This window comes from Sinohyriopsis cumingii, chromosome 15, assembly GCF_028554795.1.
Source record: "Sinohyriopsis cumingii isolate HCF-2022 chromosome 15, ASM2855479v2, whole genome shotgun sequence".
NCBI classification, from domain to species: domain Eukaryota; kingdom Metazoa; phylum Mollusca; class Bivalvia; order Unionida; family Unionidae; genus Sinohyriopsis; species Sinohyriopsis cumingii.
The window spans coordinates 71060790-71088292 of NC_142975.1; the positions used below are offsets into that span (position 1 = coordinate 71060790).

Consider the following 27503-nt stretch of genomic DNA (forward strand, 5'->3'; position numbering starts at 1 on the left):
AATCTAATTGTCTTTATCCAGTTTCATTGGTCATTGTTGGGTCTTGAAATAATAATAGCAGTAGCAAAATCCATGAAAATTGGTAGCTATAAATATAATTTATCTTTTGATAACTGAAAGAACAAGGTTAGGAAGAACGAGTATTTACTGGATCCATACATGATATATTTTTCTCGTTTTGAGTTCTGTTGGTCATAGACCAGAACTTGTGCATTGCCTTTTATACCTTTGTCTGGCATTCATCAGGAATCTCTTGGTACAATTTTGTTAGGTCTACATCTAAAAATTATTGGCAGGATTGTAATGTAATTCAACAAACACATTCATCCCAAAGTTTAGTGGTCCTATCTGAAAATGGTTTCCTGAAACTTCCAATATGGCTGCCATGGCAAGCATGCCTGAAAATCTAGATCTCACTACATTACCTAGCATGTTTTTTTTTTTCACTAAAAGACTTCTTATGATGCCTGCTTGTTTTTAAATGAACATGGTGTCCCTGTAATATCCAATACAACCACCATGGTAGATATCTTGAAAATATTGGCATTGTTACTCCTCCTGAATATCAGCTTGAGGTTTTCACAGAAAGATTTATGATGTCTGACTGGTCCTCAAAATAAATGTGTGAATATAGTATTAGCTCTTGAAAATTGTGCTGTTGCATGAATCGGTGGTAATGTTGACAAGGATTATCACTGAATTACATTTTATGATGACTGGTTGCTCCTAAATAGAGAGATTTGTATTTTTAACATAACTTTGATTTCCAGTCATATCGCAGTGTGGCAGTTTATAGTGATGTCTAACACAGGGCATCATGCTGCAGACATGTAGCATCATGTCCCACCCAGTCACTTATCCTGACATCAGGACAACCATTTCTGACACTAACCTCTTAATGCTGAGCTCCAAGTGAGGCAGCAGCTAGTACCATTTTTATTTCTTTTTTATGACTTGGCCGGGGTTTGAACCAATGATCTCCCACATCCAAGGCGGATACTTTAACCACTTAGGCCACCAGAGCTGTGTTCCTAAATGAAAACAGTGCTAATCGGGCAGTCCAGTATGGCCACAATGAACCTGGTCATCTTGAAAACCTTGTTATCACTACTTCTGAAAAAGATGATTGACATGGGGTTTTCACTTAAGGACTTCATATAATCTCAATTCGGTCAAAATGAAAATGGTGCTGCTGAGGCATGCAATATGGTTGTCACAGTGGCCATCTTGAAAACTTTAGGATTGTCATATGGACTTGGGTTTGACAAGAAGTAAGAGTTTAATGTTGTTTTTTCTGAGTTTATCATGGTATAAACTGTCAGTTGCCGATTCACACAGCAAGTAATGCCCGAAGGGCGTTATGTAAGCTGTGTGAGTCGGCAACTGACAGTTTATACCACGATAAACTCAGAAAAAACAACATTAATTGAAATTTCAATTATTCGTTATGTTATTTTGTTTGCATCATTAAAAAATAGAAATCTTAATTGAGCGTAGTAATATATGTTTGGTTTTTTTCTGTTACATAGCTATATATAGCACTTGGGATGTCCTGCTTGATCGTAATAAGGACATCATAATACCAGTCCTTCAACCAATGGAAGCCAGATTTATTCAGTTTAAAAAATAAATAATTAAGAATGTTTTCCTTTAATACTTACTTCGTGTCTGCCTTCACTGGCAGTGTTTATCTTATGCTGTACACGTGACTCTATTTATAGAAGTGGAAAAGTAGTTCTCCTTACAGTTCATACAGAAATGAACGCAATTCATTTTGATCACGTGGTAACATTCTGACCAATGGAAATGTTACTTTCCTGTACCAGCTACTGCCATTGCAATTATAGATAAATTTAACAATGCCTAGTTGATTCATGATCAAAATGGTAAAGTTCTGGCATCCGATTTGGCCACTGTGACATCCATTCTGCTATTGCTACTAATCATAAATGGATGGTCATGATGATTTCACTAAAAGGCTTCTTATAATGTCTAGTTGGTCTTGGAAAAAATGATGTCTGCTGGAAAAAGTACTTTCAGACATCCAATATGGCCACCATGGCAGTCAGCTTGAACTACTAATCTTAAACAGGTAGAGATAATGATATTGGGTTCCACTGAAAGACTTAACTCATTTGGCCCCAGCACTGTTATCAGTATCTCTGCTGCTATGCCCCAGAAGCACTAAGCTGTGTCTAGCTGCTTGTGCCCCAGAGTGTTTACCTGTTTGAAAAATTTTGAAAACATTGTGCACATGCATTCACTCTTACCTTAAGTTCTTTTCTTATATCCAGTTAAAATCCATGAAATTTTAACCATTTATTCCAAATGAATTTGTCTACACAGTGATGTATTTTTCTTCCCTATTTGTCAAAGTCTTTCACAACTTATTTATACACTATTTGCAAAATTATGTGCAATGTTTATCCACAAGAACTCTTATCATCATTGCTGTCAGCATCCTCATCTTCTGACGATTCAATCTCAGAAACTTCTATGTTCGAATCTAAATATTGCAAAATATCCAACTGCCGAACATATCTTTCCTCAGCTTGCTCAATATTTTCGAGATCAAACCCGAGAAACTCCTCATTTTTGCTCACATCAAAAATCACTCTTACATCTGCCATCATTTACAATTTTTAATGAACAGAACACATGTAGTGAAACTGCTCAAACAATAACCCTTGGCTTCTGAACAATTCAAATTTCCACAAAGTAAAATCATTTCTGATTGGTTTAATAGTTGTTTAGTTCTTGGAAAAAAACCCATTTCTAACTAATCAGAGATGTATCTAACATACATTCATCATGCCTGGAGATGGTATTGGTCATTGAATGCAGTAAACAATCCACGACTACAGGCAGGATCAGCCAATGAATGCAGAAACCGGATCACGCCTACAGATGGGATTGGGGCCAAATGAGTTAACATGAAGTCTTGTTGGTCATAAATGAAAATTGTACCAATCTGATTTTGAATATGGCCACAATGGCAGTCATTTTGAAAAATCTTTTTATTGCTATTCCTCCAGAATTGATGGTCATATATATATGAGGTTTCACTAAAAGACTTGATATATCCTCTTGGTGCTAAATGAAAAAGGTACCAAATACCTGCTAGTTCTTGTTATCACTACTTACTGGGTTTAATCATTTAACCCAGTTTGGAGATACCTGTATATTTGAATTATATCCTAATTTATGTCGCATCAATAACTTTGTGTTTTTTTATTTGTTTACATTTTTGTTTGTATGTATTGCAGGTTGCGACAAGTCAAAAATGCGTGGACACAGATGCTCCTACCGTATCAAGCTGACGATGAGATTAGGTTTTGTGAACTATTGGTTTGTAGAGGTGCTTGGAGACCATGATCAGATACAGTCTCTGGATACAAGCAATAGCATCTCTTTAATAGAGACTAACAGTCCACCGTCATCACAAGAATTGCCCTCGGAACTACAGAAAGATAGGGACATTGCCATGGACTTGTCTGAGCATACTTTGAAACTCGTGCCAATTTTGCCAAAAATCATGAATCGCTCGTCCTCACAGCTTCCAGACTCTACAGCTGTTGCACATGCAGCAGCTGGCAATTTGCCAAATACTGTACCAGATGAGATTGAAGAGATGCCAAATGAGATGACAAGGTATCATTATACTCTTGGATTGCCAAGTACATTGCCAGAGACCTTGCCAAATAGTTCCTCAGATACTCAGACCACTTCTAGTCTAATGTCATATGATATTTATAAAGATACGTTGAGTAATAGCCGAATACCTCTAGTCATACCAACCATGCCATCAGAGAAAAACAACTCGGCCATTAATCAGAACGTGAATTTTTCTCCAATGCTTGTCAGAATCAAACAGGAACCTGTCGATACTCAAGATCAGTATCCAGGAGAAATGATAATACCGCGACCAAATTTAAACTCTTCTTCACCAATTAGCATCTCACCACAGAGTAATTCTAGTCAGACTTCAGGCAAACCAATGGAACGGGCAAAAATTAGAAAGAGGGCAAAAACAATGCATATACCTCAGAAACCACTGGAGTCAAAAAACATCTCAAATGCTGTTGAAAGTGCTGAGAATGTTCTCAGTTATTCACAGCATGATTTTGCAAGCCTGCAAAATTCGAGTCAAAATGAGTCGCATGTTGGGGAGGACATTACTAAATGTAGTCAGACAGTGACAAGTCTGTCATCACCATGGACTTTGTCTGGAAGTAGAGTACTTCAAACACCACTTCTAATGAACCAGCTATCTCAAAAAATTGTGGAGAATGACAACGCTGGCTTAAGAGCTATCAGAGAAAATGGCTGGCGAATTAATTATGAACAGGTGCTTACACCTCCTCCCACTCACCTTGATTGGAGAGAAAGACAGAAGAAACAAGGAATGGATGTGAATGGGCATGCAGAGGATTTGAGCTGCAAAAGTAAAAACCACACCAATGGCGATGGTCATTCCCTGGAAAATGGAAAGGTAGTACTACATTTCCAGTTATTATATGGCATGTCATAGTGTTCTTTTCATTTGACCCACTCTTTGTTTTTGTGAAAAATACATATAAATTTGGATAATTTTTAGTTAATTATGTTCATTTTTGTTGTATATGAATAATAGTCCTTATTTTAATTTGTGTATCTTTTGTATAATTCATACTACAAGGTGATGAAATTTTCACTTTTCCAGAAATTTTCATATGTCTTGAACATACTTGATGAAGTGCAAGCAGGGTATTTACATTTGATTGGATATATATGTTTGAGCATTTTGCAATTTTATTTTTAAGAATGAATGATATATTGCACAAAATAATTTGTTGAGGGCCCAGCAGCTCTTGCTTCTGAGACAAAGCTAAAAGTGTTGCATCTCACCATCACATAAAGAGCAGCGATTTTTCAATTCTTGCTGTGGGTACATGGTGAGATGGAGTGTCGGACATATCCAGGAATAGGAATTGAAGTTTAATATGTGTTGTCTTAACTATAAATCACAACAAAATTATTCCTGTTCAAGCTGCTTTAAGGCAAACGAGTTCTCACTCTTTTTTTTCTTCAGTGCAGCTGAATGTATTGCAATATGCAAATTTCATCCCAAGTACAATTTATGTGAGTGTATGCTAGAAAAATGGATGTATGAATGCTTTTTTTATGTGTAGCCTAATGACGTCATATTTTATGGCCACTTGTATTTTACGTCCACTTTGTGTCAGCAACAGGGAGCGTTGCTGGTGGTAAAGACAGTAAAGTACATAAAATAGAATGGTTTCTTCCATTTGCTGGTGGTAAAGACAGTAAAGGACATAAAATAGAATGGTTTCTTCCATTTGCAGAAGATGAGGGGACAATTAAGATAACTTTGCAGTGTTTGTGCAGATTTTGTGTATATAGGTCAGAATGATGTTTGTCATTTGTGTTAACATATTTCAGAATGGTTTTAGTATGTATACTGTATAATACTTTTGAACTTTGCAGGAGTCATGTAAAGGTGAACTGTTGGACACAAGTTGGAGAAGGAAATGGTAGATTTTGTCTTACTGAAAGAAAACTATTTCTAATTTCTAATGTATGACATGTCGTTCAGACCAGTATAATTATGTAATAATACAGTGCAGTAGGGTAAGAACTTGTACAGCTGGTCATGCAGTGTAATGTGTAGTAGCTAAGAAGTTCTGTCAGTAACCACTTTTAGAAAATATGCACACGTGGTCATTGCTAATTTTAAAAAAATAGCATATGTGCTGTATATCCAGGTAGTTCATTTGGTTTATGAAATTGGCAGTCAGTCCCTGCCATACAAATTTGTATGCTTTCTGGTTGAACTGAATATTTAAGCCATGCAGTCTCAAAACGTTTTTCACAGGCAAGATATAAACAGCGTTACTGGTGGCTCAGTGTTGATCAAATGTGTGTAGGAATTTCATGTCTTGAGGCTTTGAGGGTGATCGTATTTTTCAGGGTATCTTTACATATCAGCATTTGTTTTGAGTCCTGTGAAATCTATACAACAAACGAGGTTATCTTTTCAATGGAAAAGCCCGAGATGATGTTCACCCATAAAATTCATGTGATGAGACTACCCGTATTAAAACCAGTCAGACATTACAAGATAAAAGTTCATAATGGGTATGAAGATATGTATCTAGATACACTTGAGGCAAATATTTGTTTTTGTTTAAAAGCATAAATAACTGTTGATGCTAACAGGGTGGGTGAGGCCTGAACTAGATTGTATCTGTACTTCAGTCTGGCTGGAATGGGTAGCTGAGAGGTTGATTCAACATTCTGATAAATTTACCCAGTTGTTATTGGCGTGTCATTTTGTAACCTTTTTCTTGCTGCAGAACTTTATTCTCGGGGCATTACGAAAAGTGTACCTACATGTTCTCGAGCTTGATGGGTAGGTTTCATGGTTACCTTTTGTGATAGGAACACTTTTGTGTGGAAGACCACTTTTTTATGGGAAAGTCATATCTTAAAATAGGGTTTCATGCTCAAGTCACCATGGGGACCACATGAGGACAAGTATATTGGCCCCCGGGCCGCATCACTGAAACCTTTTCATAAAGTAAAAGCAGCTCATATGAAAGATAGCGAGTTGAAATGTTGGAAATAAGAAGTAAACAATACAACAGATATTTATCAAAATTGACTGACAGCAAAGAAAAAATTAGCAGTATTAATTATTTTACAATTTACGTGTGTAGTTGTGAGTGGCATGAAATAACTCCAAGGGCCATTTTTGGCCATGTTTATAAGATCCCATCTTGGAAGACAAAGATATTTTTTGCAACCATACGACTTAATAGAATATTACAAAAACAACAACCGCTCCAGTGGCCTAGTGGTTAGAGCGCCCACCTTAGAAGATGGAGGTCGTGGGTTCGATCCCCTGGCCAAGTCATACCAAAGACATATAAAAAAATGGTACTAACAGTTGCCTCGCTTGACGCTCGGTGTTAAGAGGTTAGTGTTAGGACTGGTCGGCCTGGCATCAGGATAATGTGACTGGGTGGGACATCATGCTACATGTCTGTGGCATGATGCCCCAGTGCTGCACATAACTATAAACTCCCACACTGCAGACATGGTAGCAATATGACTGAATTTTTTAAAACTTTACCTTACCAATCCAAATCACACACACACACAAACAACATATTACTGGTGCGTATTATGTGGCAAATATTGAAAAGAAATATCGTAAAACTTTGACAATTCAGACATCAATCACATGATTACCATGCATCACTCAAATGACATCTTAAGTAAAGGTGTAACACATTTGTAGTCTTTGACCTTAATTCAAAGTTTTGCTGGGCAAGTTCAGAGTTGTAAACTCAGTGTGCCCTCGAACATGTTGTTAGAGGCTACTAATGGCGACAGGAACCATGGTTACTCAGTGATTAGTTTGCCAGACTTGTGACTGAATGGATGTAATTTTAATTCTACAATGGATCAGCTCGGTGCAGCTCATACAGTACATCCTTGCATCATTTTACAGCAATTTCCTCTCTGCTAAATAACATGCTTTTGTTGATATGCCGTGAAACAGAAGACTAATCAAAGTTGTAATGGTGATGTGTTAATATAAAATAGCCCATTATTTGCAGGTATTTTAGTTTTTGTTGTAATGGAGGGAGTCAGAGGTAATGGCCTTTAAAGTCAAAGGAGAGGTCACTGAGTGGGTGAAGCAGCTCTCTCTCAAGCATTTTGTGCACAACTTGCACTTGCGCATTCAAAGTCTATATTAGTACAAAAAATTGAAGGAGTATTGAGTAGATATGACATGAGTTGCTGTTCAGTCAAATAGTGATCTGAAATTTGCTATTATAGTCAATTTAGTTTGTTTTTCATGCATTGAAGAGTTTGAGATTGAAGGTCACTTGAGTTAATGAGTGCAAAGGCACTTTACTTTAAACAATAAATTCAGTAGATTTATATTTTGTGTATTATACAGTTTTCAGATGAAGTCGATTGGACATTTACATAATATTATTATTTGTGTACATGACCTCTTACCTCAAGAAAAGCGATAATTTTAGTACACTAAATGAAGTAGTGAATGAAGTTCAGTAGTGAATACATTTTAGATCATTCTCATTTTTCCCCCATTAGCCACTGGTGTAGCCAAAAAATCAATAAAATAAAAGCACAGACCATCAGGTATCCTGGAACTGTAAGGGGGGTCAAAATAATTAATAGGCAAAATTCAGACTTGCTTTCTGGATTAATTTGCTCTTGTTTTTAGATAAAATTGCCCCCAGGCTATATTCACCCCTCAGTCTTCCAGAGTTACTCATGTGAAGAGTGATCATTTTTCAGATTGCGCAGCCTGTCAGTTAGGTGTTGTGAAGTGAACATACATAATCTACTGGTGGAATTTGTGAAGAAAATTATTGCATATATTATCTGTCAATTTTTAGAATTATCAGTGATGTCAAGGTTTAAAACTTGTCATAACGTGTTGGCTAATGTATATGCCTGTAATGGACATTCACTGATTCTTTGCATCCACATTAGACTATTTTGCCACAGATTTCACATTTATCCCTAAAAACATTTAGCTTGTGGAACATACACAGAATATATCTCAACTCCTCTGCTATATTTGCTGTGTTGGGTCTTTCTTTAGTCGTGCATACAGTATTTGCATTTAAAAAGATAAGGAAATATACTCATTCTAGTCAGATATTACATTTTCACTTGGAACAAAAAAATATCACCAGTCTCGGTTTTCATTAAGTTTTCACCAGTCCCACCTTTATTGTTTATGTGTGTAAGCGTGTGTGCAGATTTCAGTTTTCATTTCCTGAATGTGCTAAAGCCTTTCCTTTTTCATTTTTATTTGAATGGATAGTTACATCAGCTTTCAGCAAATGACTTTTTATGATGTCGAGTTTGTCCTAAATGAAAATAATGCCATTGTGGACACTACAGTATTCATCTTGAAAACCTTATTGCTACTTCTAAAAGGAAAGTCATATTGAATTTGTATTTTCATCTGAAGACATGATCTCCAGGGTATCAGCAAGTTGTGGAATCCTTGAAAAGTTTTGGAATTTTAAAATAAATTTCAAGGGCCTTGAAAAGTCATGGGATTTCGCAATATATGACAGTGGGGTTTCAGAAACTTGTTTCGTACATGATACAGTTACACAATTACGATTGATAAATGGTTTCATTTCATTTAACGAGTTCCTTTAAAAGTAGATCTCATAAAAATTTCATATGTCCAGCCCCAGTGCTTCGAGTAGTTATCACTTGATGACCTGACAAAACAAAGTTAAATTGTCTGTTATTTCAGTCAAACTAACACTGCAAGTGCTACCTAATTTAAAAGATATTGTGGTCCGTAAGTTTTGTGAAATGGCCCCGGAGAAGTCTGGAAAGTCATGGAATTTGTTTTTGTTAAGTCTGCAGGAACCCTCAGTCTCAAGTTGGTCCTTAATGAAAATGGTGCCAATCTGATAACCTGTATGGCCACTATGGTATGGCAGCCATCATGAAAATCGTTTTTGTTGCTTCTTCATCTGAATGGACAGTCATATCAGCATTGTTTTTTCATCCAAAGATTTCTTTTGAGTTGGTCTGAAATGAAAATCATACTGATCAGACATCCAGTATGGCAGACATGGCAGTCATGTAGACAATTGTATCACTATTCCTCATAAAGATAGGGTCATTTTGATGTTGGGTTTTGACCAAGAGACTTTGTACGAAGTCTAGTTGGTCCTAAATGAAAATGGTGCAAATCTAACCTTCAATATCGCAGTCTTTGTTAAAATCTAGTTATTACTACTACGACTTGGGGTTTTAACCAAAAGACTTATTATGTTGACAAGTTGATCCTGAATAGAAGTGATGCAGATATTTTTATCCAATATGACTTTCATGATGGTCATCTTGAAAATATTGTTAGTGCTACTCATGAGTTTATGGTCATATCAAAATGGGGGTTTTAATCTAAAGACTATCAGGTTCATCCTAAATAAAGGTATTTGTTATATTTGTATCCCATATGGTGGGCATCTTGAAAATCTTGTTATTCTCCAAGAATATCAAAATGCTTTCAAAACTCTGCAGTTAAAAAAGAATAGTCTTATAATGGATTCCAGGAAATTATTATTTTCCATGAGTGAATCTGTCTTGTAGGGGGTTTAATTTCCTCTTGAAATAATTCATTAACTTGCTGTTTATACTTCTAATCAATATTGAGTAAGTAAACAAGTGATTTTTTTAATGTAAAAGTAAATATTTGATGGATTTTAGAGCTCAGTTGCTCTGTTGGAAGAAATTTTGATGAAGAGTTTCCAGATTTCCCATCGGGTCTTTGTACAGCAGTACCTTTACAGGTGGGTATTATATTTGTGGGCGTTTCTTGGCCCTTTTCATCACATGACAGAAGAAATGGGGCACACTGGCCATATTAACCAATCAATCTCCTTGAGGGTATTTCTGTCACAATGTTTAGATAGCTGGTGTTTGATTGATGGCATTTCAACTGCAGTATGATCAATGTACCCATCCCAGGTCAAGGCCTGCAGCATTCTGATTTACCCTGGATGGCCTCACCATGCTTGGCATGATGTCTGACTTTGTAAATGTTACTCTACAACTCCATGGAAAATTATATGCACAGAACAGATTTGTTGAAATCTAAACTTTTCTTCTAAAAGAGAATGAAAATTCATGCAACAATAATTCAATTTTGCTTTCATACTCTGTAAAATTATGGACCAGTATGCATTAATTTACTTGCCTTGCAAATCATTTTTCACAGACTGCCAGACAAGGGATTTTTCACAGCCTTAAAATATTCCCTGAGCTTTTGTATAGCTAGTTTTTGAAAGCAATGGGAACTATTGCATTTTATTTGGTATAGGAATTAAAATCTGAGCAAAAACAATAAGTAAATATGCAATTTTAAAACTCATTCTGATGATATATCACTTCCTTATGTTTGATGGAAAATGTTACATGTAGTAGTATAGAGGATGGGGATTCTATCCCCATCCTCTATACTACTCATGTACGTATTAAATTACTGGGTGGGGTAGGATTTCATCACTAAGCTTTTTTACTGCTTTCATGTAATTTCTTGGACAGTAGAGCTTGTCCTTATGGACAGATTAATACAATGGATCCCTGTTCATACAGGATACCTCCAGGAGTCATTAATATAATTGCATTTTATATAGCAGCCAGATATACTCTTGAAAGAAGACACACTTCCATGGCCCCAAGTGGTCTAAAGCACTCTCTGTTACGGATCACTGCCATCTCACCTCTGTCTGTGTGGGTTCGAGTCTCGGATTCAGCTAATGTGGGCATGTGATAAAGCTTGCCAGTAGCTTCTTGTGGGTCGATGGTTCTGTACAGGGTTTTCCCGGGTTCTTCCTCCATCATTAATACTGGCCACCATGTATAGCCTATCGTATGCAGAAAAATGGCATTAAACCCTACAACACACTTCCAAAATTAACATTCTGTGCTATGCAGAGATGTACATTATTAATGATCATAGTGAACTTTCTTAATTTAATTTGTGCATGTACATTCCAGTATTGTTAATTTTATTTTAAACCCCATTCATGACACGTGTGGTTTGTGCTTAAGAAATACATGTAATGTCATCATGCCACTAACTTAATGCCAGGTCAACTAAATGCTACAGAAAATATAACTTTTGCATTAAAAAAAAAATGAAAACTCCAGGCTCCACCTTTTGATGGACATTGTCCATACATGACACATTTATCTTATCCAGTGTCGGTCCTTTATGAAAAGATTGATGATAGTTATAAATAAAGTAATTATGTTTTTGACAGGTAGTATTGGGATAGTATCCCATCAGATTATTTACAGCACAGTCTGGTTTCCTGTAACTTTCCTGCTCAAGGTTCAGATTGTTGTTGTTGTGACCCCAGAAACCCAGCCTTTCTTGTTGATGGTTGACAGTTTGATGTAGCACTTGCACCCAGCAGTAGAGACCCCCCTGTATATACCTCCTCCATATGGATGACTCAACTTGATGTGCCTGTCAACATTGAAAACTCTTTCACCTGTGTATATTAACTAGCACCAATGATCAGTAGCAAAAAGTACATAGTTTGTACTCACATAAATAGTATGTTGTTTCAGTTAGGGTTGAGAAATGATGAGTAATTAGGCATGTATTGTATGTTTTACTTTCCTTTGGCCCTATCTTATTTAAACAATATACCAGAAATGCTGTGATCTTCCAGGTTTTCCATTTTGGTCAGATTTTTTTTTTCTCCAGGGTATGGGTCTCCAATATTATTCAGGAGAAAGTATATTTGTTTCATATTAAAATGAGCTTCTGTAATAGAGTGCATCTTACAGTTTCCTTTCATGTACCGATTTTAAACTCGCCGTGCTGCTTTATTTTGCCCAGGTTAGTATAATGATGTTGTGCAGCATCAATCCGAATTTGCTTGTTTTCAGCTTCTCAAAAACCAGTGAACCAATTGAAGCCAAATTTGTCAAAGAATGGTACCAATTTTGTACAAAAGATAACAGTACCATTGCACATGGCCACTATTACCAGCAGTATTAACATTTAAATGATTTGTCTCAGCAATTGCTGAAAAGGTTTTGCCCAGGTTTGAAAGAAAGCATTCTTGCAAAAGCATCTTTCATATACTACTGCTGATGAACCTTCATATATGACTGCCTGTCAATAATTTAAATTAAAAAAAAGATTTTAAAAAAGTATCCAAATATATAAACAAGAGGATTACTGCATAAATGCCTTTGGCTAAGTATAATTTGCCTAACTTAGTATGATTACCTGCCATGAAGACCCTCTAATCTGTATGTATGATGAAGGCCCTCTAATCAGTACATATGAAGGACTTCTAATATGTACTTATGATGACAACCATGTAATCTAATTTGTACATATGATGAATGCCCTCTATTCTCAACATATGAAGGCCCTCTAATGTGTACATATGATGAAAACTATGTAATCTAAACTTTACTTATGATGAAGGCCCTCTGATCTGTACATATGATGAAGGCCTTCTTATATGTAGCTATGATTATGACCATTTTATCTCATTTGTACATCTGATGAAGGCTCTCTTATATGTACATATGATGAAGACTATGCAGTCTAAGCTGTACATATGATTAAGATCCTCTAATCTGTAAATTGTCATCTAATCTAATTTGTACATATGTTGAAGACCCTCGACTCTGATCTGTACATAGGATAAGGCCCTCTAATATGTAGCTATGATTATGACCATTTTATCTCATTTGTACACCAGATGAAGGCTCTCTAATATGTACATATGATGAAGACCATGCAGTCTAATTTGTACATATGATGAAGGCCTTCTAATATATACATAAGATGAAGACCATGTAATCTAGGGGTGGCCGAATGGTCTAAAGTGCTCTCCGTTACGGATCACTGCCATCTCACCTCTGTCTGTGTGGGTTCAAGTCTAGGATTCGGCCAATGTGGGTATGTGAGAAAGCCTGCCAGTAGCTTCTCGTGGGTTGGTGGTTCTTCCTGGGATTTTCCCGGGTTCTTCCTCCACCATTAATATTGGCCGCCATGCATAGCCTATCGTGTGCTGAAAAATGGCATTAAACCCCACAACAACAAGAACAACAACAACATGTAATCTAAACTGTACATATGAAGGCTCTCTAATCTGTTCCTGATGAAGGCTTTCTAATCTAATTGGTACATATGATAAAGCCCTCTAATATGTACATGTATATAATGAAGGTCCTCTAATATATATACATGTATCTGATGAAGGTCCACAGATATGTACATGTGATATAAGTCAGCAATAAAACATGACAGCTTGTACAAACAATAGAATTACTTTAAACAATTTCATTTCAGTATGATCCAATCAAATGCCATTGAAACAGGATTTGATTAAATTTGACTGAGAGCCTCCTTATATCATGGTTTTTTATGTTTATTTAAACAGGATCCATCCAGCATCTGATGTGGTCATCATAAACTAAAAATACATCAAGATTATCTATCCAGCATCAGATATAGTCACCATTACTAAAATTAAAACATGATTATCCATCCAGCATCATATAGTCACCATTACTAAAATTAAAACAAGGTTATCCATCCAGCATCATATAGTCACCATTACTAAAATTAAAATGAGATTAGCCAACCAACATCATATAGTCACCATTACTAAAAATTAAAACAAGATTATCCATCCAGCATCATATAGTCACCATTACTAAAATTAAAACAAGATTATCCATCCAGCATCATATAGTCACCATTACTAAAATTAAAACAAGATTATCCATCCAGCATCATATAATCGCCATTACTAAAATTAAAACGAGATTATCCATCCAGCATCATATAATCACCATTACTAAAATTAAAACAAGATTATCCATCCAGCATCATATAATCACCATTACTAAAATTAAAACGAGATTATCCATCCAGCATCATATAATCACCATTACTAAAATTAAAACAAGATTATCCATCCAGCATCATATAATCACCATTACTAAAATTAAAACAAGATTATCCATCCAGCATCATATAATCACCATTACTAAAATTAAAACAAGATTATCCATCCAGCATCATATAATCACCATTACTAAAATTAAAATGAGATCAGCCATCCAGCATCATATAGTCACGTTATATCAAGGTTTTTGATGTTTATTTAAACAGGATCCATCCAGCATCTGATTTGGTCATCCTAAACTAAAAATACATCAAGATTATCTATCCAGCATCAGATTGTCACCATTACTAAAATTTAAACATGATTAGCCATCCAGCATCATATAGTCACCCAGGGATGGTCCTGGCTTTCAAAAAGCTGTCGCCAAAATAATCGCCAACCTCAATATTTTGTCGCCAATTTTCAAAAAGTGTCGCCAAAAAAAGTAGTGTACATTTTTCCAAGTGTTAATTTAGTCTATTAATGTAACAGGCAATGAAAATTACAAAAGATGGATTAGTTAATACTTTAATTACAACAAGCATTAACAAAATGTTACAAAGTGTTACATGAAGATCCGTCGCGATTTTAGGGCTGCCCACTTGTTGAATGCAGTTTCAAAGTCTAATTTTTCACATCTGTACATGCTGATTCTCATTAAATTCTCGAGAGATGAGATGCAGAACTTATTTCTGATGTCAGTTTTTATGAGGTTCATCTTACTGAATCCACGTTCACAGTCCTCAGTGCTGACAGGTGACACCAGTAGTCTCTCCGCAGCCCCCTCCCCCTTATGGCTAGCTTCACAAAGCTTGTAGCGAATTGCTTCCTAAATCCCAAGAATGATCACTGAATGCTGTATAAATTTTCTCGACAAGAAAAATAGGATCTCCATTCCCACGAATGAAACTTACACGAGTCAACACCTGGCAATATTGGACCGTATATATAAGCGTAAATTCACACCCAATTTAGGGATTCTTTCACTCCTGTATTTTGAGAAATAAATAATTATTATTAATTATGCAAAACTGGTTTTTTTTTTGCTATTTCTTGTTGCGGAGTTTAAGTCTCTGCAGCCGTAACACGGGACTGATGACAAAAGAAAAAGATCATTGAGTAAAATGCTGCACTGGCGACAGATGTAATTGTGATTGAGATTTTTTCCATTTGTTTTGTATTTATACACAGTAGTCGGTACTTCAAAGGTTATCAGTTTTCTATGAAGGTTCAGCAAAACTATTGTATTGGTATATGTATAAAAAAAAACAGAATGATTAGCCATACAATTAATTATATCTGTTCTATTCGCGTCTTTAGAAGTCGGTCAGTTGTAGGTATAGTGCGGTAGCATGATTGACTGTGTCGCAACATACAGTACTCAGCCCAGATGTCAGCATAGGCAGATTATGATGTAACAATGCACTGTAAAGATAGGGTTGTCAATAAGAACAAAGGATCGTTTGTGTAACAGATTGATTCCAATGCATTGCTTAGTCAAGTTTATGGCTTCCTTTCGTTCTGACTTTAAATTTATTCAGTCCAAATCCATGATTGTATGTACAAATTAAATAACCAAAAAGTATGTCGCCAAAATAATCGCCAGATGGGATATTTTTGTCGCCAATAAGGAAAAAAAATCGCAATTTGCGACATTGGCGAAGCCCAGGACAATCCCTGGTCACCATTACTAAAATTAAAACATGATTATCCATCCATCATCATATAGTCACCATTACTAAAATTAAAACAAGGTTATCCATCCAGCATCATATCGAGTCACCATTACTAAAATTAAAACGAGATCAGCCATCCAGCATCATATAGTCACCATTACTAAAATTAAAATGAGATTAGCCATCCAGCATCATATCGAGTCACCATTACTAAATTAAAACAAGATTAGCCATCCAGCACCATTACTAAAATTAAAACAAGATTAGCCATTCAGCATCATATAGAGTCACCATTAATAAATTAAAATGAACTGCTCTGGTGGCCTAGTGGTTAGAGTGTTCGCTTCGGATGTGGGAGGTCATGGGTTCAATCCCCGGCCAAGTCATACCAAAGACTTACAAAAATGGTACTAACAGCTGCCTCGCTTGGCGTTCAGCTTGATGCCCCAGTGCTAGGCATTACTATAAAATGTCACACTGAAGACATTGTAGCGATATGAATGAAATTTTTTTTTAAGCTACATTAAAAATCCACATCGCACACACACACACTAAATTAAAACAAGATTAGCCATCCATCATCATATAGTCACCATTACTAAAATTAAAACGAGATTAGCCATCCAGCATCATATAGAGTCACCATTACTAAAATTAAAACAAGGTTAGCCTTCCAGCATCATATAGTCGCCATTACTAAAATTAAAACAAGATTAGCCATCCATCATCATATAGTCACCATTACTAAAATTAAAACAAGATTATCCATCCAGCATCATATAGTCACCATTACTAAAATTAAAACAAGATTAGCCATCCATCATCATATAGTCACCATTACTAAAATTAAAACAAGATTATCCATCCAGCATCATATAGAGTCACCATTACTAAAATTAAAACAAGATAAGCCATCCAGCATCATATAGTCGCATTACTAAAATTAAAGCAAGATAAGCCATCCAGCACCAAATATGGACAGTATTATTAAACAGTATTTTTAAAAATAACAACAGGAGTATTCGTATGGCACTCAGCATTGAGGTTTTAGGACTGGTCAGCCTGGTGTCAGGATAAAGTGACTGGGTTGGACATATCTGTGTCGTGATGCCCTGGTGCTAGACACTGCCACACTGCAGATATGATAGCAAACTTTCAAGCTACATTAAAAATCCAAATTACACACATACATACACACTTAATATGATCAGGCAATGAAAGAAATGCACAGATTTTACTTCTGACCATCATTCTATTTTAACACATTAACACCTGGAGCTTTTTGTCATTTTCACCTGAAAATCGAGTAGGAAACACATTTTGAAAGCTATTTCTGAATAGACTCGAAAACACCAAATCCCCAGTCATCTTTCAATAACATACTGCCTAGTCATGTTAGAAGCATCATTTTTCATGGCTATTTGACTCGCGCATGAGCAGAAGGATAAAAGTTTGATTTTTTTTTTTAAAAAATTGGGCTAAATGGAGCCATTATTTTTGTATGGAGACCACTCTTAATTCCAAATGCCCATATCTTATCCTGCTTTCTGCAAGGGCTCAGTTGTCGGTTGGCACTTCATACTGGTTTGCCTTAGATCTGAGACCAAAAGTGTAAAATTCAAAAACAAAATCGGATTCCGACCACAGGCGAATTTTGGGTAAAAAGAAGTCGAGTCCAAAAAAGGCAGTTTTTTTATCTGTATTTTGTTGTGCAACTAGATATTCCAGATTATTTGGTATCTTTGTAGAGCTACATCTGTCTACCTTTCTATAATACCACCCACTTTAGTGTATCATGCATGACCATAACGCTACAGAGCTCGGCAGTAGTCTACTACCTCCTGCCCCGTTAAGTCGTCGCTAGGGGTTAATGTGTTAACAGATCATTTTAGTAAAAAATTAGCATCATCAGGAACTGAATTTTTCATTTTTTTAAATATTTTTTGTTGTTGCTGTGAACATCAATCCCCGAAGCACCTCTTATATATTTAGCATTTCATTCAAATGTACTGATTACAGTTTGTGCTAAAGAATGCCTCAGAATGCAACCAGAAACAGAAAAAGAAAAATAACTTACGATCTTCCACATAAATAGCAAATGACATTAGAACATAAAGTTTTTTTAAAGAAACATAAATTGGCATTTTGTGTTACTGTAAAACCCTAAAATGGTATATTGACGAAAATTGCAGGTGGTCTTAGTTACAGTTTACCTTCATTTTTCTACACGTTAGTGATGAGTGCAGATGAGAACATGTATGAAATTTGGATATATGCCAAAAAATATAACATGTTCTTGAATGCGCTATTAGTTCAAGGAGGCAAAAATATAGCAAAATTTGATTATTTTTTTTTTTACTGAACACTGGCCTATTTATGAACAAAATTAACTTTTAATTTCACACTCTGGCATTATTTTATGTGTACCATATGCTGCAGTTGATATGTAGTGGATCTGGTGTAACCATAACAAATTCTTATAGAAGCGCTTTATGGTTATTATTGGGCTAATTTCAGAGACCAAAATTGGGCCTTACAGAACCTTGCCCTTTGTAATAAGTATTCATCCAGCATCAGCGATGATCACCATTATTGAAGATAAGATTGCAAAGTGGTCTATAAGTGCTTGCCTTTACAGATCACTGCCCTATCACTTATGTCCATGTTGTTTCAAGTCTCGAGTTCAGCCAGTTCAGGTAAGTGAGAAAACTTGCCAATAGCTTACCATGACTCAGTGGGTCTTACCAGGCTTTTCCTCCACCAGTTATACTGGCAGCCATGTATAGCCTATCTTGTGCTGAAAAAATGGCATTAAACCTACAATGACAGAAACAACTAGAGCAAAGGAATTCTTGTCATAAATTGCTGAACTGTCAGAAAATCATCTGACTATAATTTTATATTTTGTATCAGTCAGTCACAAATATCCTAATTTTGGAAGCTAGTTTGTGATTGGCTTATATGGAAACTCAATCTCAGACTTTGCTTAGATAATGATCTCCAGACCTATTGATACAATTTAAAAACATGACTGAGAGTCGTATTGTATTATGACCTTTCACATTTGGACAGAGTGTCAATTAACAATCAAATATTGATGCAATGACAAGTATAGAAAAAGCATTGATTGACTCCTTAAACAAAAGCATAAACAATTAGAAACATATTTACTTTTGGCTTTTAGGCTCATGGTATCCAGTCTTGGGACAAGCATGGCCTCTTGCCCTGCATTTGTAAATAGATTAATTTTGGGGGATAATGCTGTTGCACCCACTGCACCTCCACAGGCTTCATGGATGCCTTTAAATCATTAGGTATGCAGTAGGTTAGGCTGGCTTGCAGTAGTGGATGCATTTTCAAAATTTTAAAGAACTCAAGGACATGTTAAATTTGGAAATGGCTGGACAGTGTTGACTTGTGCCTTTTTGTCAAGATTTTAATTAAAATTTAATTTGTACAATTTATAAGTTTTGTTGATTGTGACTGTGTTAAATACAGTAAAATCTGTCTTGAGAGGCCAGGTTCTTCGTGTACAGATTTATTGATTATATAAATGTGTGACCTGCAATGAGAGACCACCTGTCTTGAGAAACCATTATTTTCTAGCAGAAGAGGTGGTCTTTCAAGACAATCTCCACTGTTCTGACACATTCCTGCCCTCTGAAAAGTTCCTTCACACAGTAGTTTGGCGATACTTTAGTGATGACACCATATATTTTTTTTTATTCATTCAGAACACCAGATAGTTGGTTTATTGATAACACTGTTTACTGACAATTCATTGTTTACACCATACACTGAAAGTTAATTAATTCACTGTCAGAAAATTGATAACAACATCATATAGTCAATTAATTGACAATACCATGTCAGTTCATCACTAACACCGTACACTGTGATTTCATTGATTCACTGTCAGTTCAGTGATAACACAATAATGATAGCACCATATACTGTCAGTTCAGTGATAACACCATAATATACTGGCAGTTCATTAATATCACAGTGTAATGTCAGTCTAATAGCACCAATAGTTTACCCATCACTGTTTTGCAAGGATTGCAAGTCTGCCCAGCAGGTCCAGACTTTTTAAGATCGCGCTGGCATGTTCAAGTTTTCCTGGTTAACCGCCATTTTCAGCAAAGATTGTCATTGTCCATAGATATACAATTCAACACTTTGTTTCTTTTGAACTTCAATCTCACAAGCAATGCATGGAATGTGCTCTTTTCAAGCCAGTTGGCTAGAGAAGTCAGACTTCAGATTGTGGTTAAAAATTATCCCAGTGGAAATGAACTTGAAACATTTTGTTCTTTTGGTAAGTAAAAGTTTCAATGTTGTGAATAATCATTATAGAATCAAATTGTGCAATAAAAAACAGTGTTTCGCTTGATGTTCCAGGACAGATAGCTTCGCAATATTACTGTTGGGAAAGAAAGGGATAACCAACAATTTTTTAAAATTGTAATTAAAAAATAAAATAATTTTGCACCATGTAAACATTACCAAGGTAGAAAGCTGAAAATGAAGTTTTCAGGTAGCTTGACTTTCTGTTTGATTTTGGCAAATTTTAAGTGTTTTCATCTGTGATATTTTGCAAAAGCACTTTTAAAAATTCTTGTTCCAAAATTTGGATCAGTTTCTCCCCTTAATGCTGTTACATATGGGTTTTTCTCTTTATGAAGTTATCATCATCATTCCTTTAAGTTATTTAAGTAAAGACACACTTTAAAGCTTATTTATACATTTTACCTCAAAGCCCCCCACCGCATCATGGCACAAAAACAAACAACACTTTATGGCCATTTTGGCATCATTGCTGGCATACAGAAAACCATCAATTTGTGATTCTCTTCCTTCAAAAAGAGTTTAATCTTTTTTTAGAAAAATTAAAGTAAATATCAATAACAAATGCAACTTGTCTGTAGCTAAAGTATTCCGCCCAAGGTTAGCTGTAATCGACATTAGTTAAGTAATGTTTCAAACATTCTTCTATCTCTACATCAAAGCTAGTTAATATTTCTTGTCTTTTTCATACAGATATTTTTTATTTAATATTTTAAAATAAAATTTATGTAGTATTTAGAGAACTACAGCTCCTAGTCAGTGCATGGTAATTACTATGCTTTCTGTTTGCATGTGATGTACGCAGATTATAAGTTTTGCTTGTTGGTAGGTCATGAAGTTTGTAAAATGTCAGTGAAAGTTAATGGATTTTGTTTCAGTCTGTACAAACACTATGGAGGCTGTGACCAAAACATCTTGGCATTCACCTCATGTCACAAAGCCTTGTCTGCATAACTTTTCACATCCACCATGATGTTGTTCTCCTTTGAAGATCATATTTAACCATAGTAAAGGCCTTCCAATATCTGCTCCTTTGGAAGCAGAGAAGACCCTCCCCCCCCCCCCCCCCCCAAGATTTGAAGTATCATCAACATTGATCCTTTACAACTGCTCCTGACCCTGCACAATTGGCCAGTAAACAGACTAATGTGAATTGCCAGAATGGTCTCCTCTGTAACAGTATCCCGTTTCTTAATATGTGGAAAGCCTCTGGCTGACTTGTTTGCAGCCAGACTCAAAAACAGACTACCCTTTTACATATTTACAGAGAACATAAGCAGTAGATACATTCAGCTTTCTGTGGGTTCAATTGTTCATGTACGCCTTACCACTTTTCTGATTGCTACCGTTAGCTCTGCAAGTCAGAATATACACTGTTCATATATTCTTATGGCCCCATTGTGGCTGATATATCAATCCAGCCTCTTTGTTACAGGAGGTCTTTCTGTTGCAATATGGAGGAACCCTCCTTCAAAACAGCCTATGCATTCTTCACCTTCAGGTTTGGCTCATCTGTGGTGATCTGCCTGCTAGAGCAAGTTTTTGGGCCAGGTTGCCATCTGCATCATATAAGGCAGGGGAGCTTTGATAGCCATGGTCTGTGATGCCAGGTGGGGAATCCTCCGCAATCGGTGTAGTAGGAAACATGTTGATCCTAGTTGTCTCTGTGTATCTTACACTACCGATTTTCCTTTGTTCCTTTTCGTATCCAAACGATTTTGAGTATCAGCTATCAAGGGCTACAGAGATGTGATGCAGCAAGATTCACGTATTGTCTGTTGATACGGGTTGTTTCGTGCAATTATGATTCTGTTTCCTTCCTTTGTTGAGTGGGATTTTTTTTATCTCAAATTAGTTACATTGTTAGATCTATTAACATTAGATTCCTGGTTTCAGTCAAATCTATATTGGAGATGATCAAGATAGACTTTCATGTAATATGCAATACTTATGCATTACTATTATGCAGCTTTTTGTTGTTCTTGTTAGTGCCCTCCTCCAAAACATACTAGCTTTCATGATAAAACCATATATTGTCGATTCTCTGAAGACACCATACATAGTTGATTCATTTGTTTTTTGGGGGTTATGTTTTTGCAAGCAGTGATGTTTTATGCAGCACCATTGAACAATCATGCAACACAGCCTCAAATTGTTTCCATTTCTTAATGGTTTTCATTCTGTTATGGAACTTGAAAAGGGCTGTACATGGTATTTGCTTCTGTGGTTGAAAGATAACACCAAAATGTCAGTCTAACATTCTTGCAACACAGCTCCTCAAATTGTTCCCGATTCTTTCTGGTTTTCATTCTGTTATGGAATTTGAAAAGGGCTGTATATGGTAATTGCTACCGTGGTTCAAAGATCAACACTTAAATGTCAGTTGTATCATTCATGCAATTTTCTTAAGCTTTATAAAAAGAATTATGTGACTTTTGTTAGATTGTAGCTGCACACATCACATCATAGTAAAATAAGAGATTTCAGTATGGAGGGTGTGTGTGCATTATTTTGAAAATGGTTGATGAGCAAGGAATAATGATCAATGTACATAACATTATGGTGCCTTCTTACCCAGGTTTTTTAACAGGTGTGAGAGTGATCACAAGCTGTGCAGGGTACCTATTGGATTTATTTGTTTAATACTTTTTTATGCAAAGGAACAGTTTCATTCACATTATTTGAGTGAGAATGGAATTTTCTATTGACATAATTGTAGGAATGATAAGATTTTCATTCTGTAGCAGAGAGGTTATGTTGATTTTTACTTGACTGAACTTGCATCTGCCGGGTCTGGTTCATGTACATAGGTGGGAAAACTAATTAAGTTTGTAATTGATTTTAATTAATTGATCAATTAACATTGTATTATTTCTGCAAGTCTACAGATTGTGACAGTTTTTATGAGACCCTTTCACTTTCATAGGACATCTCCTTCATAGTTACTTAATTTGATAAACAATATATATAACTTTTTACTTAATGTATTTTTGTTCAAGGCTGTAGACCTTGACAGTAAATATGAAACCATTCTCACTAACCAAACCACCTTCATATGAACTCAACTTCATACTTTTAGTAATTCAGGTTAACTGCCTATTTGTAAAATAAATTGAATTTTGATCAGAATAAACAGTGGGAGGGCATCTTTTATTATAAAGTGAAACCTGTCTTAGCAGGTGTATCTATATAGCAGACATATGCTTGGAAAGGACACATGTTGGATAAAGTGGTCACTCACTATAATGCACCTCAGTATAATACAGTCTCTGATATTGCATAGATATAAATACCATTGTACTAGACAAGCTATATTGCTTCATACAAGGTGGTCTCGGGGGCCCCGAGTGGCCGAGTGGTCTAAAGCGCTCTTCGTTACGGATCACTGCCATCTCACCTCTGTCTGCGGCGGTTCGAGTCTAAGATTCAGCCAATGTGGGCATGTGAGAAAGCCTGCCAGTAGCTTCTCGTGGGTCGGTGGTTCTTTCCGGGGTTTTCCGGGTTCTTCCTCCACCATTAATACTGGCTGCCATGTATAGCCTATCGTGCTGAAAAATGGCGTTAAACCCCACAACAACAACAACAACAAGGTGGTCTCACCTCTGTCAGTTAACATTTGTGATTACTCTGAACCATTGGCTTCAAACTCATACCACTCTAAGGGCCGCATGAGGGCATTTTCGATGGTCCAAGGGACGCTTTTGATACCTCTGCTTTACAGGATAGTGGTTTTTCCTGAGTTCGCTACAAAATATACTGTCCACCATGTAAAGCCTGTCGAGTGCTGAAAAAGTGTGCTAAACCCACAACATGCATATAACTTTACAGAGAGAAGCATACAAAGAGTTTATGCATATGCAAAAAGAGGCCAGTATGACCCCTCCCCCATTCCAATTGCACTGGTTTTAAAATTAGGGTAGGTTAGTAGTGAGTGGGGTTTTTTAACATTATAAATACGATAATGATTAGTATATAAAATATACTAAGAGCATCAAGTACAGGGCTAAACCAGCTCAGATGCACAAATTAATTTGGGGAAGAAAGTGCAACATTAAACAGAAAGGTTAGACAAATGGAAACACGCATATATATATTTTTTCAGCCATATGGGAAATAATAATGAACCACCATTTTACAGCATATCGTAGCTAAGAGAATTACATGCATTTAAGAATGAATTGAATGATAATTTAAGTGTGTCAGCATTTATTCCATCAACCTGACATTATTTTGAGATTCACTTATTTGGGGGTGTTTTAACATCCACTTATGAAAGGTGTGATATAATTTCTAGATCAACTATGCATCAAGATATTGGGTTTAAATTTGTTAATGGAAAAGTACTTCCAAATTAAAACCAATAACCTTGATGGATACATTACATGCAGTGCCCTACAGTTCATGATGAGCATTGGTTTAGCAAGGATAGAACCTCTTCAGGTAGGCTATTTTTAGAAATGGCCCTTGCAGCAGTCTTTTGAAGTACAATTCAGGCAGTAGTTTCTTTTAGAGAAAGGAAAAAAACTAATTGTTCAGGGTCTATTCTACGATGCATGATTCAATGATTCATGCTGATGACTTTTGTATTCATTTACCCTGCCTTTGTTTGCTGTTTGGGTCCAATTTGGTACATTCTTACAGTCAACTTTATAGAAAATAGCAGAGTGCCTATTCATGTCCCTTTGAACTTTATTCCAGTCTCTGAAATACCTGTTTTCATCTATTATTTGAGAATTTATTTGTTTAGATTCTGGTATTAGAAAAAAGTGCATAATTAGATACCTCAACAAACATTAAATGCCAAAGCTAAACTGACCCATTTTATGCCACTTAGCATTTGTTGTTGTTGTTGGGTTTAACACACAATATAAGCTATACATGGCAGCCAGTATAAATGGTGGACGAAGAACCCAGGAAACTACAGAAAGAACCACTGACCCACGATAAGCTACTGGCAAGCTTTCTCACATACTCATAATGGCTGAACCTGAGACTCGAACCCACAGAGTTGAGATGGCATTGATTGGTAACAGTGAGAGCTTTAAGGCCAATTGGGCCCCCACTTTCTTTTTTTTTCTTTTATTTAAACGACTAACCATTATCTAATAATGTCTATTGTCTTTTTCAATTACTAATGATCACGCATAGTATAATTCAATTTCTTTTAGGCTATTTCCTGCCAAATTAGCATTTGAAGCAGGGGTGGGCAGAATGTGTCCCTTGGCCTGATTTTTATCCATTAATTTACATCATATGGTGTGACTTTAAAAATTGCTTATCTGGCCCATGCCTGGAGGATGTTGCCTATGCCTGATTTCAAGTGTCATGCATATAGTCACCTGATCACAAAATGTCTTTATAGTAAATAGGCTTCATTGGAAGTAAGAAGTGAGAGAAAAATTAGCAATTTCTGGAGCTTTCTAAATAATAATTTTGAGTACGTGGGAGATTTCAATCAATAACTGGAGGGACATGAGGCACCTTGGGAGGAAAACTCTCCAGACTGGACATATGCTGACACTTCTCCAAAATAAAAAGTCAAATGAACATGGGGTTTCAATCGGAGAACATTTTATGACGTCGTTTTGGTGCTAAATAAGAATGGTGCCAATCTGACATTCACAGCAGCCAATTAGAAGATAATGTTATTATTAAAGAATTTTATAGGTGATTTCAATATAAAACAGTTAAAAGGAAGACAGGGTCTTGTCTTGAATTTCCTGTACATTTTTTGGAACAAATAGAGCATTTATCCCTTTGAGGGACTCTTGTTTATTTGAGGGAAGAACCTCCCCATTAATTTTTCAGTTCTGGAATTGATTTTATTATAATGTTATGGTCCTTTCATGTCCAAAACACTGCTTATGAAGGTGAATTTTTTTTTTGTTGACAAGAGCTAGTAGGATGCCAGTATATGAAATTATTTTTAAATTACATCTTTTACACAAGTGGCATTATTTATCTGCAACCTTGGCTGAATAGTTCTGTTTAAAGCTTGTTTCATAATGCATGTCTCACCTGCATACATAGCATTGTAACAATGCCATTCACATGTGAGACACTATGTTTCATAAAGTACGTGTTTGTGTTTCCATTCTTGACACATCCATTTTGTGTATATCCCTTGTCATGACACATCATCCTTATTATGATATATTTTATGCTGGTCTTATAAGGTCACTTCAGTAGTTCCTATCAACTGCAGTATATTGAGGGTGTCTGTTACTTTGATATATTCACTAATAAGTCCAGGTGAAACTTGCTCCAAAGGATACCTCTGTACACAGGACAACTTCAAGAATCCCTAATGAAAATTCCTATATAAGTAATGTACAGTTAATGAATTCTTGTAGTGCATTTGATGGGGACTTTGTGTATTGTCCCAAATGTCCTTGTAAAACACACAGGATCCTAAGCAAGTGGTAATTATTACCATTCCTCTGCAGAGGTAGTTGTGTTTAGGAATCCTCATGATTGTTCATTCTTCAGCCAGGCATACAATCATTTTAGAACAAGTGCAGTTTTTGATGGTTTGCCATAACACTTTGGGTTGGGTTTTTTTCATCACCTGAAGATTTACATAGGAATGACTCACTGCTTGCACAATGTTTAGCTCTGCTGATCGTATACCAGAAAAGCTTATGGGATGGTCTGTTGTCAGTTGTGCATACATTTGTTAGCACATGTTTGTTGTATATTCATAAACTGTTTGGAGGATTGTCATGAAACTTTACACACAAACATTACATGTGATTTCCACCAGAAGACTTGCATGTACTATAATGTCTGGTTGGTCCGAAATGAAAATGATGCTTATGTGACATCCAATTTGGTCACGATGGTAGCCATCTTGTTGTTGTGGGGTTTAACACCATTTTTCAGCACACAATAGGCTATGCATGGTGGCCAGTATTAATGGTGGAGGAAGAACCCTGGAAGACCCCTGGAAGAACCACCAACCCACAAGAAGCTACTG

General features: G+C 36.1%; 1 protein-coding gene across 2 annotated transcripts in view; it reads left to right on the top strand.

Moving 5' to 3' along the window:
* The window catches only part of LOC149782046 (uncharacterized), a 93016-nt gene that overhangs the window by 20466 nt on the left and 45047 nt on the right, over positions 1-27503 (top strand). For both annotated transcript variants that reach the window (XM_089933456.1, XM_089933455.1), the window contains exon 3: positions 3267-4492. In XM_089933456.1, the coding sequence (XP_089789582.1) occupies positions 3267-4492 (1226 nt within the window). The remainder of the gene's footprint in view (positions 1-3266; positions 4493-27503) is intronic.